The 16,206-nt window shown below is 40.0% G+C and overlaps 2 protein-coding genes across 7 annotated transcripts in view; one reads left to right on the top strand and one right to left on the bottom strand.

The window, feature by feature from the left end:
- PREPL (prolyl endopeptidase like) overlaps positions 1 to 3,871 on the top strand; it is a 58,063-nt gene extending 54,192 nt beyond the window's left edge. For all 6 annotated transcript variants that reach the window (XM_049651435.1, XM_049651436.1, XM_049651434.1 and 3 more), the window contains 2 exons: positions 754 to 827; positions 1,197 to 3,871. In XM_049651435.1, the coding sequence (XP_049507392.1) occupies positions 754 to 827; positions 1,197 to 1,286 (164 nt within the window). In that variant the 3' untranslated portion in view covers positions 1,287 to 3,871. The remainder of the gene's footprint in view (positions 1 to 753; positions 828 to 1,196) is intronic.
- The window catches only part of SLC3A1 (solute carrier family 3 member 1), a 36,524-nt gene continuing 22,290 nt past the window's right edge, over positions 1,973 to 16,206 (bottom strand). The window contains exons 5-10 of the mRNA XM_049651439.1: positions 16,055 to 16,174; positions 13,150 to 13,274; positions 11,066 to 11,261; positions 8,151 to 8,318; positions 7,141 to 7,257; positions 1,973 to 2,413 (exon numbers count right to left, since the gene is read on the bottom strand). Of these exons, the coding sequence (XP_049507396.1) occupies positions 1,973 to 2,413; positions 7,141 to 7,257; positions 8,151 to 8,318; positions 11,066 to 11,261; positions 13,150 to 13,274; positions 16,055 to 16,174 (1,167 nt within the window). The remainder of the gene's footprint in view (positions 2,414 to 7,140; positions 7,258 to 8,150; positions 8,319 to 11,065; positions 11,262 to 13,149; positions 13,275 to 16,054; positions 16,175 to 16,206) is intronic.

The following is a 16,206-nucleotide window of genomic DNA, read 5'->3' as shown; positions in this document are numbered from 1 at the left end:
ACATTTTATGCCACAGACCAAATCCTCTGCCCGTGAGTTTGGACAGTTGGTTTTCCTGTGTTGACTACCGAGTTGAGGCATACCTAATAACTATATCTGACTTGCCCCTTTTTCAAAGGACAGTCTTAAAATAAGGTAGGCAAGGCACAAAGAAAAATAAATTTAAACATCAAAGTATAACTTAGAGATACATTGTCATACAACACTCATTCATTTAACAATATGAATTGAGCCATTATTCCTGGAAACTTCTAGAAAAGCTTTTGCTCTGGAGCTTCAGTGTCCAAACTAGCTGCGTTAATTTCCTCTAGATCTTTCCATTTCATTGCACAGGAACTCTTACCTTTTTCTTCCTTATTAGCAAGACCCTCTGAGCTCAGGGTGGAAGGGACCCACATGCAAGTTTCAGTCACCTTGTTTTCACCTCCATGCCTCACACTTACACATTGCAAAAGTTGGCGTTTCCAGGTCATAAGACTCTGATTCCACAGGGCCATTGGCTTCCTCTTGCTTCACAACCTTCTCCATGTGGCCCAACAAGTCTCTTCCATCCAGTGTCCTCAGCCCCTCATCCTCCTGTTGCTTTCTCTGTTTCAGAAATTTGTCTTTTGCTGCTTGCCCCCTCCCATCTCTTACTTGGTGATAGTTTATGCCTTTTTCCTTTGCTATTATTTTAATAGCGTACTTGAGAGGAAAGGGGAGAAATGAATCTCAAACAAACCTTCTAATTGTTGCATATGTTAACTCTTTCAGGCTACCAGGCCCCCAATGTTGTGTTAGATATTCAGCCTGGAGGCAATCATGTGATTGAGGATTCTCACAAAAAGGTATGTTTTCAAACCCCTCTCAGTTGACAGATGCCCAAGTAGAGATCTGTCACTGTCACCATTTCATCGGTTGCAGCAGAGTTTATGACAGCTGCTTTGTCACTCTCTGGTCTGTGGCTGAGGCCCAAGAGCAGAAGGAAGAATGCTGAGTCGAGAAAAGGTTCCCTCTTATACTTGATAAGTGAGCACTGTTAAAGAGAGTGATGGAATCTTACCTGTTTGGGAGCACCTTCTGCCTCTGTCCCCAAATAAAAGTAGACTTGCCATAAATGGCTGACTTTGTGGTTAGGTGAAGATGGACAAAGAGATGTAGCCCTCGAGTTTTACCACAAAGGCCTTTATCTAATTTTTTAAATGCATTTCTTTTAGATTACAGCCCAAATTAAATTCTTGTACGAGGAACTTGGACTTGACAGCACCAGTGTTTTCGAGAATCTTAAGAAATACCTAAAATTCTGAAACGCTGCATTCCATGGGAATTGGAAACACACTGAAATATTTCATAGTCTTATTTCCAATTGGGTAAGCAACAGTGAGATTTTTTTTTAAGTTAGTAATTTTTTAAAATTTGCTTCTCCATCCACATTTTGTCTCGTGTATATCTCACTTGCTTCTACTGCTCTGTCCTTTGGCACACGTGCCCTTTAACCTAGGAAAGGGGTTTTCAAACCGTGCTCCTCAGAAGGACACGGAGGATGGGGTGAAGGAAGGTTTGGTGACAACACAACTCTCCCAGCTCCCCCTTCAGAACAGCTCTGTTTCTGTCTGTCCGAACTAACATTTCCTTTGAAAAGTTTACAAATCAAGGTCCTGCCTCTTTGCTAATGAACACTTTTAGACACGTCAGCAGTAAGTCCTCCAATTTCTATGTCTGTATTTTATGAAAAGAGGTAACATTCTTCACATTAGAATTCATTAGATCTCTCTGATAGTCCGGGGTCCTCAGGTGTCCCGATCATCTCTTACACTGATGCTAGCTCAATAAAGTTACAAGTTCCTGCAAGCGATAGTTTTATTATTTTTAAAAAACATTTGAGAACCTTTTCTAAAGCTGTTACATTCACGTTGTATTACCCAGCCGTCTGTGGTGCGTGAAGTTACTGCACATGCTTAGGAGGGAACAGGACGTCAGTGTCTTCATCTCTTTAACACAAGCTGTGCAGTAGGTTTAATGTGCTGGAATAGCACGCCCGATTAGAAACAAAACATCTGTCTCTGAAAGCTGTTTGGTGATGAAGGAGATTCTTCGTGTTGTATTCAAGGACGAGGCCTTCTCCTTTGTCCAGTAAAATGTCATGCGTATCAACTTCACCGCCCTTGTCGGCAAAACTGGTACTTAACCTTATGCTTGCTCTTGTGGGAATATTGGGAACCATTTCCTTTAGATTTAGCGGTGAGGATTCTCCAAAATTCAGAACCACCAGAAAGACTCGGTCGATGCCATCCAGCTCTCTTGTGTACACGACAGAGTGGCTGTTATTCCTCAGATAGCAAAACCAGCCCCTGCTGAGGAGCAGCTCATTGACATGAAGCAAACTTAATTCTTGATAGAACTTCAGTGCTGATCTGGGCTGAGTCTTTTGGACCTATTTAAAAAAAAAAAAAAGAAAAAATTAACTATTCACTTCTCAAATAGTTGTTAGCGTGTTTTTTTTGTTGTTGTTGTTGTTTTTTGTTTTTTGTTTTTTTTTAGTAGTCTTAGTATCAAATAAGGAACTTATTTCCCAAAAAAGTTTGCTTCGGTTTTGCCCATTAAAATGACTACCAAATTGTAAGTATTGATAGGTTGGTAAGAGTAGTTTATTTAACTACCGAGAGATACTGCAAATGCAGGGAGTCATTGGGTGCACAGCGTTCTGCTCGCATTTTGGCCAGACGTTATGAGAGACCAAATTTGACTCCACTTTAGGTATCTCAAAACAATGTCCGTGTCTAAGTTACCTGGTGTTTAACTTGCCTAACTACAGTTCCTTTATGCTACATTGTAACTGGAAGAAAGGCTGCCACTGTGGCCATGAACTGGGAGGGCTTCCCTGTTCTCTTTTGTAGAATAGTTTGGAGGTCTCTTTAACTTCAGCAGACACGTGTTCCTTACGTAGCCAGTGGTGAACAGAAAGTTGCAAAAAAGGACACAAAGCAAAATGCTGCCTACAGGGAAAGTTTAAAAATTATACTTCTTTAATGTGTATCCATTAAAGAAGATTGGGGTTTATTTCACAGCTATATAGAGCATATATAATTTAATTTCAAGCGCCTTCTCCTGTGATTATGTTAAAATGTCATTTTAATAACAGGATAATGTTTGGTTGAATGGATATACCAAATTTAAAACCATCCCTGTCATTTCAGCATTCAGCTTTCTAATATTTTCTCATATTTGTAGTGCCTCTCCCATATCTGGATTATTTATTTAGGATAGAAAGACCATTACTATGTCAGAGAGTATGGATACTTGATACATAATGCCAAATTAGTCTTCATAAGAGCTGTTGCCAAATCAGTGGTGATGTTCATTTCCGTGGACTCTTGCCAGCCATGTTGACTGCGGCGGTGGTGGCTGTCATTGCTGTTATCATTGTTGTTACTGCGGGGCAGGTGCCTAATGTGTGGTCTTCAGTGAACATCTACTGAATGTTTGAAAAATGTTTATTCTCTGTTATCAGGCACAAAGGTATTTATGGTACATGTATATGGTATATGTATATGACTTGTCAAATTACTATTAACATTTTCTATAGCCTTAGATGATGCATGGAAAAGCATAGTTCGGTGCCACTCACATAAGAAGTGCCCAGTAAGTGTTAACTATTATCTGTGTCTACTTTCTAGAAGTATGTTGAAGTGTCTCTCTGTAATTGTGGATTTGTCAGTTTCTCTTGGCATTTCTCATAGTACTTGTTTTATATATTTGGACGCTATTGTTAGATGCATAGATCATGACTTGTAGTGGAATGTTCTTTAACAGTTTTTGAAAATTACATTGGTCTCATAATGCTTTCATATTGAATTCTATTTTGTCTGCTATTAAATATTTCCACACCTGCTTTTTGTAACTTTATTTTTTTTAAATAGGAAATGCATGCACACAGTATAAAATTCATTTATAAGAGGAATATATAAAATAAGGTTTTTCCCAACACCATCCCCTCGCTTTTCACCTTTTGTCTCAGAAACAGACACTATTGCTGTTTATGCTACATCCTGTGCCTTTGCAAACAGATGTAGATATACTTTTTCTCTATACAAGTGGAGGCATGCTACCATAATGGACTCTGTTGCTTAGTACAGGGTAGAGATGGTCTCATGATACCAGTGCATTCTTTTTAAAAGCTGCATACTAGTCCATTGTGTAAGTCAACCATAATTAATTCTCTTGATAAAATATTTAAATCATTTCCAGTGGAGATCCTTGAATATTTATCATTTTCCACATATATTAGTATTCTCGGAATGAAATTACTAAGTCAAAGGTTATATGTGCGTTTTTTGTTTTAGCAATGTCTCTATATTGGATTTTGTCTCTTTACCTTAATCTGAGAGTTTTTATCTTTTAATAGGTGAATTTGACCCATTTATATTGGTGATTGCCATGTGTTTGGACATACTCCTACAGCCTTATTTTATTTTTTATTTATATTTGTACTATTGTTTTCATCCTGTTTACATCGGTTGTTTTGATGTAATATTTTTCCTTCTATTCTTTGAAAATGACACTCTTAAAATTGTAATGCCTGTTTTAAAATATACTTTTCTCAACATCCGGAGCAGTGCTGTCCAGCAGAACTTCTGCAGTGCTGGAAGTGTTCTATATCTGTGCTAAAGTGGTAGCCCCCAGCTGCTCTGCACTTGAAGCGTGCTAGTGTGCCACAGGAAGTGAATTCTGCATCGTTTAGTTGAGTTACTCCATTTCCATGCCCTGAAAAGAGTGCTTTAGCCTGCTCGCTCACACATTCTCTGTCTTTTCTCTCCCGTTCTCTGCTGCCACTTCCCATATAGAAATCAATCACAAAGATTTTTGTTCCAGAATATCTTACTAACCCTTACTTTACATTATGTACCAAAAAATATCCTTAAGTTCTGTTGATTCCTTTCCTTACTGTGTTTTATACATCATGTATTATTTTTTTAACATTTTTTTATCTTTAAGTAATCTTTATACCCAACATGGGGCTTCAACTTAAAACCCCAAGATCAGGAGTCACATGCTCTACTGACTGAGCCAGCCAGGCACCCCACATCCGGTCTTTCTTTTAGATTCATCTTTTTGTTTTGTTTCAGTCCCTGATGATTCTTTCACAAGCTGGCTATTTATGGTAAAATTGGGGTGCATGCTTTTCCAAGACTATATTCATGAACGCTAGTTTCAGTGGATATAAGATTGTAGGTTTAGAATCAAGTTTCCATCATAGCGTTAAAGATTAAAGTTCTAATATGTTCTAGGATCCGCTTAAGCCAGTCCAGTTCTCAGTCCTTTGCTTGGGCGGTCTGTTTTGCAGTTTGGTTTTGGTTTCCGCATATTTTTAGACTTTTTTTCTTTATTCTTGCCATTTTTCTTTGAATATATAGTTCCCTCTGGTTTCTGTTCTCTTCTAGAATTTCATGTTGCAATTTCTAGATTGATTGCATATCAAAAATTTTCTCTTTGTACTGTTACTTGCCTTTTTTCAGTGCATTCTGGGAGAAGTCTCTGGATCAGTTTTCCAGCACCCTAATTAGAATTTCTGTTTCAGTCTTTCACAATGTTTTACGTACCTACATGCTCTGATCACTTTTTTTTAATTTTTATTTAAATCACCTGTACACCCCACGTGGAGCTCAAACTCAGGACCCCAAGGATGAAGAGATGCATGCTCCACCCACTGAGCCAGCCAGGCTCCCCTCTGATTCCTTTTTTAAGAGAATCAAGAGACTCCATAAGACAGTATAACAATAACAAAGTCTTCCGTTTGCCATATTTCCTCTACTTTAACAGTTTTCTGTTAAGAGTGGTGTTCTCTTCCATCCTCTTAATTTTTCTCAAATGTGTCTTTCTTGGCGATCCATTTACTTTTGCATTTTGATACTCCTTGTCTTCGGTTGTCTGCCTTTAGTCATTATGAGAAGCTTGATTTTACTTTCTTTTAGAAATTAAATTCTTACCTGTCTCTAGGGCTCTTAGGGATGTATTTTATTAAATAGCTTAGCCTGAGACATTGTGTTACGATTTAGTATTCCTCCAAGCATTACTCTTGATCATTTGAAAGACTTGGTTAATGTTGTAGAAAAAATTGTTTTAATTTGCATTTACCTTTTTTCATCTTTCTGGCATATATTTTTATGTAGGACTTCTTAACCTCTTGGACTCAAATTGAAAACCAGTAGATGCATTTAATCTCAAACACAAATGTTAAAATACATATTTTTGTTTTCAAGGACCTATCTAATACTATCCCAGAAGCCTCTGTGGAGTTTGGAGCAGGGAGTTGTGGAAACAGGAGGGTTTGCGTGAAGCTCAAAACAGATTAATAACCTGGGGAGGCTGCACTTACTGTGATGAGCACTGAGTAATGTACAGAATCGTCCCATCACTGTGTTGTACACCTGAAACTGATATAATATTGTGTGTCAGCTATACTTCAGTAATTTTTTCAAAATACTTAGTAGATTGGGGCAAGGGGAGATTTTTGCTTTAAAATTTTTAAGTCTCATGGGATGCCAGGAATTTCTCTTCTGAGGTGGTTTAAACAGTGAGATTTTCACTAGTACATGACTCCACCTGAAGCCATTTCATAGTGTCCTGGTCCAAGGAAATGTACTTAAGCCCTTTGCCAAATTAAGCAAACGTGATTTTCTAAACAGGAATGCGTATATTCCAGCAACTCCAGCTGAATCTGGCAACCTTGATCACTAGGATGATAGAAAACAGTGTAGCCAAAAGCCAAAGGGTGTGCTTTTCGAGAACAGCTCCTTTTAGGAATTGGTTACATCTTGGTTTCTTCAGGTAATTATCCTTAATCTTCTTTCCTTCCTTTCAAAGGCGGGAAAGGAGGACAGATAGCTGGGCTTGCTGAAAGACCTCCATAAAATCTCCTTAATAGCTCAAAGTTCTCAAAGTCATTCCAGTGAATAGCTGTGTATTCCATAGGATACTCCACATGGTGCACTTCTGTACCAGTCTGTACTTCCACAAAAACATCACTTAAAAACTCTATGTGATTAATTTAAAGAGAGCATCAGTTAAGGTCTTGGGCACCCTCAGGGTGACTGTTCGTTGTCAACACAGAAACTCATTTCCTATTTCTGGAATCAGCATAACATTTTCATTGATACTTACATCAACATTTACAGTGTGGTAATCTGAACTGGTGGGTAACCACGTGTGACTGGCTTCAGAAAAACCAGCATTTGAGCTGTTGTCCCACTGCATCGGTGACTTGGAGAAAAGGGTATCCTGTGTCACAAGACCATAAAGAGAAAACAGTAGTTATTAAAAAAATATAATTTGGTCATGGTTTACTTCATAATTATTTAATTCCCTGTACTTCTTAGTACTTGTATTTATTAGCATTTATAATGAAAAAGCTTCAACATTCAGTACATAAACCGGCTTCTCACTTTTAATTGGAAAATCGTGACATGTTGAGTTTGAATAGATTATGGTAACTGGACTTTGATACATGCTTAGAATCTTTGCAGCTTTTCCCTAAAAATGAGTAACGTAGGATTTCAAAATGTGCGATTGCCAACACGTTCTGTGGTGTAGTGGCGATGAGTTCAGGTATGCACCCATGTACAAGTAAGCCTAAATTCTGCCCGCTTTTATTCAGCCTGGTTGTTGCACGTGAACACACACAAATTTAGGAAATGTACACCAAATATTAGGGAAATTGGATCTCCAACACTGAAAGCTAACCATACAAATTATTACGGGTTCACCTAAGAACACAATTTCGAGATCCATAGCCTCACAAACAAAAAACACTCAAGTCTGGGGCTGTGCATTACATTTGTTAACATGAAAGGAAGAATCTTTGTGCTGTGGTCAAAATCTAGCAGTACAGACCTCTGTGTTCCAGGTAGAGGGCACTGAGTAATATTCCCAACTCAGAGCACAGGTTCTGAAATTCTAGTATGTCTACGAATCAGCCGGAAAACATCTTTAAAATGTAGATTCCTGGGCTCTACACAAGAAATTCAGTTGTGCGGCTTAGGAAACAGTATTCTTAGCTCCCAACAAAGAAAGGTGACTGTCTAATAGTACGAAAGGAAAGCAAAATAATCGTTTTCATCAGTAGAATAGAAGTAAATTCTCTAGTTTCATGTAGTTAGATTATATTAACTTACAACGTCGTAGCTTTCGTTGAGATTTGTGACTAAAATATTTCTCATTCCTATTTCTTCCCCATAGTAAGTTATGGGGGTTCCAGGGAGTGTGAAAAGAAGCATGTTCATGATGTTGACATATTCTGCCCCCAAACGAGAAGTCAGCCGGGCACGGTCCGGTCCACCGATCTGAAAGGCAGATATTTTTAAGGACGTAGCTTAATATACAGTTTTCTGGAAAACTTACCCTATTGCACAAAAAGTTCATCAGGCAGAAAAACAAAGTTAGCTGTGAGTACCATGGTATCAGCAAGCCTGGCTTTGAGTACCAGCGCTGCTTGCTACTTGCTGTGTCACTGACCAATTTACTGTCTTGGCCATTATGATCAACAGAATGGTGTTAACAATTCACTTCGCAGTGATGTTGCAAATGTGATAAAATGTATGAGGGTGCGTGTTAATATTTTCACACATTTGGATGAGAGAATATGGACAGGAAACAAAAATGTTTACCCCATTGAGGGCACAACAAGGAGGGAACAGGTGGAAGGGGTAGGAGCAGTTTCTGGTGTGTGTGTGTGACTTGAGCTATTCAAAACAAATTTTAAAGATAAATCAACTTTTATAGAGAAATGTACACAGTCCAAGAGGAAATTTTCTAATGTGTTTCCTGTTTTTAAATTTGGTATTTCTATGCTGAATTCTCTAATTACATATTATCATATATATTACCTAGCCCTTAAGAGTTTATTTAAATCACCCAGCAGTTCTCTCCATATACCACAACTCGGTCTCATGTGCATTTGCTAAGCATGGACTTTTACTATTGAAAAAGTACTTTCGGGGTACCTGGCTGGCTCAGTCGGAAGAGCATGCAACTCGGTCCTGGATGAATTCAAGCCCCACATTGGGTGTGGAGATTACTTAAATAAGCTTTTAAAAAAAAATTCTTTCCCACCTACCTTCTATCTTCTTGCCCTCCTCCCCTGTCAGGTATTCTCTCCAGTGTACAATGATGAAACGACAAGCTCTGAGACGTTATATCACTTATTCAAATTAGGGTATAATGCAAAACCAGCCTTTGAGTTTGAGTCTAAGAATAAGAACTTGGTTGTTACAGTTCACGAAAAAAGGGAGTTTTGTTTTTTTTTTTAGATGTACTAAAAACTATCTACAGTTACCTTTTTGTAGACCACTGTAAATTATTTCTCTATTTTTATGGTCAGAAAAGTCAAATATCACCTCTGTTTATTTTCATTATCTCGAGAGCATTTGATAAGAAACCCTATGGTTTCTCAAACTTTCTGGACTTAGAGCACTTTCAATTTCAGAACTGAAATCAAGAAATATTTCTGCAGGTAGTTCACAGCAGTGGACAGAGATTGGGGCCTCTCATAGGCTGAGAGAGATCCCAGTCACCTAAGCTAATGGAGACTCTCAGTATATGAAACATACAAGTGCTAAAACTCCATTATAAAATAGAAGGGGCCCTTGTGGAATGGTGGAGGAAAGACCTCCAAAATCTCAAGGAGAATGCTGGCAAAAACAAAATCCACTGTTTCAGAACTCTGGAAACTAGCTAAAGGCCTTCAGTAATCTTAAGTATTTACTCAAGAAAAACAGCAAGCTTTGTGTCATTTTAACTGGTCCTGAACTCCTGCCCCTTGGATCTACGATAGCCTTGAAAACCTCAGTCCAGCAACTACTGTAGCTGTGAAAACCAGGAGCCACCGGGGTAGTTGGGGGGGGGGGGGGGGGGGGTGGGCAGAATAGGTTTAGAGTTCACCAAAAGCTCCATTTAGAGAACTGTCACAATTTGACCTTTCTAGCACTCGCTTTTAGTTGGATTTTTTTATTAGATGCCCTATCCCTGAGATATTGGCCAGAAATAATCAGCAACAGTTATTTAGCATCACATCTGCCTGAGGAGGTATTGCCATTTGGGGCTAAACAGAGACTGACCAAAAACCTTAAAAGCTGGGGAATGAGGTGACCATAAGAGCCTTTGAAAGGCTCTGACAGATTCTTGGAATCTGGAACATGTGCAGATACCCTGGGAAGACTTGAGAACGCTCTAATCTCTCATCTCTGGCTAACCTTGAAACTCAGTGCAAGCAGAAAGTGAAGACTAAGGTAGAACTACCAACTGCCTGCCAAAGTGTTGAAAGCACACCCCAACACACACAGTCCCTCAGCAAAGGCTGGGAAACTTCATGGTTCACCATATTTCAGGAATCTCTTCAAATCATTAGTTGATAATCTGACCAAGCAGACACTTCAGCGGCCACACCCAACAAAGAGCACAGATTTTACAAAATTAATCCAGGAAAGTCACTAAAGAAACAACCAGCAACAATAAACACCAGGGAAGAGAGAAGGGGTTTTCCTACATTACTACATTATTTAAAATATCCAGTTTTCAACAATAAAAAGGAATGCAAAGAAAACAGGAAAATACAGCCCGTAATAGAAAAAGCAGTCAATAGAAAATGTGGATGAAGAAACACTGGCCTAGCGGACAAAGACATTTAAGTCAGCTGCTATCCATACGTTCAAAGAAAAGTGTGAGGACAGTGTCTCATCAAATAGATACTGTCAATAAAAAGGATAGAAGAAAGAACAGGAAAGAAATTTCAGAGTTGAAAAGTATGAGCACTGAAAGGAAAAACTCATTGAGAAGGGCTGGACAGATTTGAACTAACAGAGAAATCAGCAAACTCGAAGACCGATCAAGATTATCTAGTCTGAGAACCAGAAGAAAAAGAATGAAGAAAAATGACAAAAACCTGGTCAGAAGCTGGGATAGGCCTGGCTCCCTGAAGAATCACCGATGAAGGGAAGGGTGACGCCTGTTTACAGACCTAGCTCTTGCATTAGGGGTGACTATTCAACAAGCACCACAGCCCCAGACATGCTGATCAGGCATGAGGACTTACCATCCAGTTAGGCCATTTTCCTTCTGGCATGTTTTCCATCCAGGATGTGATAACCTCAAACACACCGTTCCCAGAAGGAGTGTTCAGCTCACTGAGATAATTGTTGAAGGGAAAATCTGCTTCTTGGACAAAAGGCAACCCGTAGTACATCATGGTCCTGTCAATGCTCTCTCCGTAGGCTTCAATCCCCATGAACCTGGAAGAGTTGGCAGGGTGCAGTGTCCTCAGGGCCCATCAGGGGACTGAGAAGCGTTCTGCAGCTGCTTCCGTCTGCTGGACTCTTATCCACATCCAGCTGGGCTCACTAGGAAGCAGAATCAAGCCAGATGGCCAGGTAGTGGCATGCCTGCTCACCTGGACCCTTTCTCACTTCTCATGGACAATAAACCCAAGGACTAGCCTAATACTATGCCGTGCCTAAGAGTTAGGAAATACATTTGGGGACACCTGGGTGCCCTAGTTGGTTAAGCATCCAACTCTTGATTTCAGCTCAGATCATGATCTCACAGTTCTGAGTTCAAGCCATGTGTCAGGCTTGAGTACGGAGCCTGCTTGGGATTCTCTCCCTCTCTCTCTGCCCTTCCCCTGCTCATGCTCTTTGTCTCTCCAAATAAACATAAAATACATTTGGATATCAGTCAATATTGTTCTTTCTTTCTAAATCTTATTAAAACTCAGTAACTTCCAGGAACTCTTTAGCAATCTTCCTCACACTTAGAATCTGCAGTGTGTGCATATCATGTGAAGGGGTTTTCCCCCCAAATCTTCCCGTTTTTTTTGAATCCCTATAAAGCCTCACTTTATTATCAGGATGACCCTTGGCTATTAAAAACCAAACACTTGGAGGGGCGTCTCGGTGGCTCAGTTGGTTAAGCTTCCGCTCAGGTCATGATCTCACAGTTTGTGGGTTTGAGCCCCACATCCAGCTCTGTGCCGACAGCCCAGAGCCTGGAACCTGCTTCAGATTCTGTCTCCCTCTCTCTCTGCCCCTCCCTCATTTGCACTCTCTCTCTCAAACATTTTTTAAAAAATTTTTTAAAGCATCTGACGTTTATTTTGGCTCAGATTATGATTTCACAGTCCCGCATGTGCGCTCTGTTGCTCTCTCAAAAAAAAAAAAAAACAAAAACAAAAAAACAAACAAACAAAACAAAACCTTGAGGTGCCTGGCTGCCTCGGTAGAGCACGTGACTCTGGATCTTGGGGTCATGAGTTCAAACCCCACGTTGGTTGTAGAGCTTACTTTAAAACAAACACTCTTAGGGAAAGACATCAGCCTGAAATGACCTACATCAGTGCTGACTTCACCTGTTTGAAGTAAGTGCACACTATCTGGAACCCAAGTGTTTCAGCTCCGGTTCCATCCCTGCCATTTACTACCTGTGTGACCATTGCCTTTGTGCTCGAGTCTCAGTTTCCTTATCTGTAGTATGGGGATAGCAATCAGAGGACCTACTTTGAGGAGGAGAAATTAACTCCTGTTGCTGCTACTGGGTGATGTATATAAACATAGGAAGAGATTTAGTGAGTTTATGTGTCCCTGTTTTAAGTGCTTCATATACATTATCTCTTGCAGTCTCACAAAAGCCTGAAAAGGGTTTCACTATCACCTGTTAATTGATGAGAAAGTGGGACTTGAGTCCGCCAACCAGCCCAAGGTCACACACAGGACTCTACCTTAGGTCCATCTGATTCCAAAGCTGTGTTGCTAACCATTGTGATCTAATAGCAGTTTAGTTTAAACATTTGGATTTATACTGGACACTGGACACTAACAGGCCAAATAGTAATGATTAAAAGTAGAAAAGTCAATGGCTAACATTTAGACTATGTATTTTAAGCTAATTTCACAAAATTCTGTGAAGGACTGTGATGCGCATTGTCTGAACAAAAAAAGAAACTGAAAATGAGCAAAGTTAAAACAACATGAAAGACTATCCCAGGCCCTGGCAAAACTGAATTACAACACACTGTAGTTATGGAGATTTGTTAAATCTGAGCCTCTCGAGAATGCCTGGCTGTGAAGGATAAGCTATAGATCACACCCTACGCCCATGAAGAACAGAAGCGTGTCTTGTGGTCACCTGTATCTCCCAGGCTCCCTGCTGTATTGGTCCATTGTCTGCCGGAAGCTCCGGACAATGTCATGCATTCCCACTTGGGTGGTGGTGAAGTCATGATACAGCTCCCAGTAATGTGTGACCGTGTCCTTAGGAAACCAAGAAACATGGTTACCATCATTTCATATGTCAGATGCCTATAGCTGGCCTTATGCGAATATAGATGGTCTCTTCAAAGGGCTCAAGTCAAGACAAACGTGCTGAAGGATGATCCTAGGACTTTAAGTGCTCATGGGGTTTTATGGCTGGAGAGTAACATTCATGACTATTAGGACTTCCTTTGATGCTTAAATTATTAAGTAAAACAAATTTTACTGTGTAAACATTGATTACAAATGTATTCAACAAAACCCTTTTCCTAAACATTTAATGGTCCTAAATGCTTAAAGGCAAAGAAAACATAGAGCTTCTTATTACACCTGGACTTTATCTGCTTACAAATTATCATCCAAAGTGTAACAGAATAAAGGATAGAAGTGGTAAGTAAACACTGCCAGGGGTTCAGTAATTTTTCCTGATATTCATTCTATGCCTTCCTAGGGTTACAGTGATCTAGAATCCAAAGTAAAAGACTATGTCTGACACAGCCAAGGTCATAAATCCTGGGTTAGGACATGGATCTACACTGCCATCCATTCAGTGGACTCCTTTTCAATAAGTGAACTTGCTTGCTAGATCAAGTGAAGAGTTTTGGAGTCCTAAGTCTCTTACTGAAATCACTTTTTCTTTAAGTTTGTCTTGGGTGGCACACAAGACCCATTGTTCTGATCTTTTGTCATGGCTGGAGGCATATGCCTGTCTTATGACATCTCATCGTAATTAGGAAGGTTACTTTGAGATTTCTTCTCCAAGGATATGCACTTCTCTTTGGGACTAATATATCCCCTTTTTTCCCCCTTCATTTTCCCTATTGGAAATCATGTGCTTCCCACTGCTGCGCCTCCCCAAAAAATGGCCTCTGATTCAGGACATGCTCTCATAATTAGTCCAGGCATTGCCAACTTTTCTTTAGTTAACTGATTTGGTTTAATGATATGCTTAAGTACCCATAAATCTATTAGGATGAAAGCTAGACACTTGATAATTAACTATATGCATTTCATGTAAAGTGTATCATGCTCTATATAATAATTTTAGGGTTTTTTTTTTAAGTTTATTTATTTTGAGAGAGAGAAAGCGTGCAGGGGACGGACAGAGAGAGGTAGAGAGAAGGAGAATCCCAAGCAGGCTCTGCACTGCAAGGCTCAAATTCATGAACCATGAGATCATGACCTAAGCCAAAATCAAGAGTCAGATATTTAACCAACTGAGCCACCCAGGTGCCCCTAGTTTTTTTCACTAAACACACTGCTAAGATTCACCCATATTGTTGTGTGTCACTGTAACTCATTTATTTTGACTAATGTATAATATTCCATTGTGTAAATTTACAAATCCATTACTCTGCAACCCATTTTAGACTCCTGTCTAGCCATTGAACATAGAGTGACTGTAGAGTGGTGGTCAACCAGAAGAGCAGAGTGGCATCCTGATTACTGTCTCAGCGAGAACCACTGGTGTGGAACCACAAAGAACCCAGATTCTGTAGCAAGATAGGCTTGGTTTATAGTTCTATTTATCATCTCCATCACCCCTGATAAAGTCAGTTCTCTAAGATTTTCTAAATGAGGATCATGAAATGTCTCCTGTGAGCTGTTGCAAGAGTTAAATGGACTGTTCTAAATAAACAACACCTAGCATACATTCAGCAGGTGTGTGTTACCTGCTCTTCTGTGTGTTCTTTAATGATTACAAAAGCAGCTCAGGAATCCTAAGCCTCCCCACTTGAGCTTGAGTGAGATGATACAATATCAGTGAGTTGTCAGAGCCCTTGGTGGAGCCCGTGCCCTCGGAACCCTTGTCACCAAAGTACTCCTTAAGGATGCCCTACATCAGAGGGTGCCAATGAAGGAAACATCTAGGCATATGCATTTGAAACAACTCTGTTCTTCTAAAGAAACGATCCAAAGCATTTCCGATAGGGGCGCCTGGCTGGCTCAGTCAGTGAAGCATACAGTTCTTGATCTTGGGATTGTGAGTCCAAGCCCCATTTTGGGCAGGGAAACACACACACACACACACACACACACACACACAACTACACTTCAGGCACCATGGTGGCTCAGTTAAGAGTCCAACTCTTGCTTTAAGCTCAGGACATGATCTGCTGGTTCGTGGGTTTGAGCCCTGCATCAGGCTCCATGCTGCCCTTCTCTCTCTGCCCCTCCCCCACTCCAGTGTGCTCATTCTCAAAATAAACTTTAAAAAAAACGATGCTTTAAAATTCAGAGGCATATATTAATAAATTTAACTAAATTAAATATTTTTTTAAAAGCTTCCTATAGATAGGATCAAATTCCTCTCTGGTCAGTGGTGTCTCGTGCTAGAAAAGAAAACCCTCTGGGGGCGCCTGGGTGGCTCAGTTGAGTGACCAACTTCAGCTCAGGTCATGATCTCTCAGCTCGTGAGTTTGAGCCCTGCGTCGGGCTCCGTGCTGACAGCTCAGAGCCTGGAGCCTGCTTCGGATTCTGTGTCTCCCTCTTTCGCTGCCCCTAACCCACTCTCGTACCCACACAAAACCCACAAATTTGTTGTCACTAGCCTCTTGCTCTTAACCAAATGCATTCATTCAATAAGTATTCGGGTTCCAACTGTGGGCCAGGCACTTAGCTAAGCCCTACAACCATGAGCAAAATACAACAGCTGCGGTCCTAGGTCTCCTGAATTTGCGTTCTGTCTCTCTCAAAAATGAACATAAAGAAAAAAAAGAAAATGCTCTAATGACATTCTTAGAAAGGAGGAAAAAATAATGTTTAAGACAAAACTTTACCGGTATTTGAGTCTTATTCACTTGGGCTTCATCTCTCAGATGCTCTGCTTCCAGAAGAAATTTAACAGCATCGAAACTAAAGCCATCAACACCCTTTGTGAGCCAGAACTGTATGATTTCCTAAACACAAAGAAACAAAATGCTGTGGTTAC

Source organism: Panthera uncia (assembly GCF_023721935.1).
Source record: "Panthera uncia isolate 11264 chromosome A3 unlocalized genomic scaffold, Puncia_PCG_1.0 HiC_scaffold_11, whole genome shotgun sequence".
Lineage (NCBI taxonomy): Eukaryota > Metazoa > Chordata > Mammalia > Carnivora > Felidae > Panthera > Panthera uncia.
Note: the sequence above shows the minus strand (reverse complement) of the source record. Positions and strands in the feature narration are given on the sequence as shown.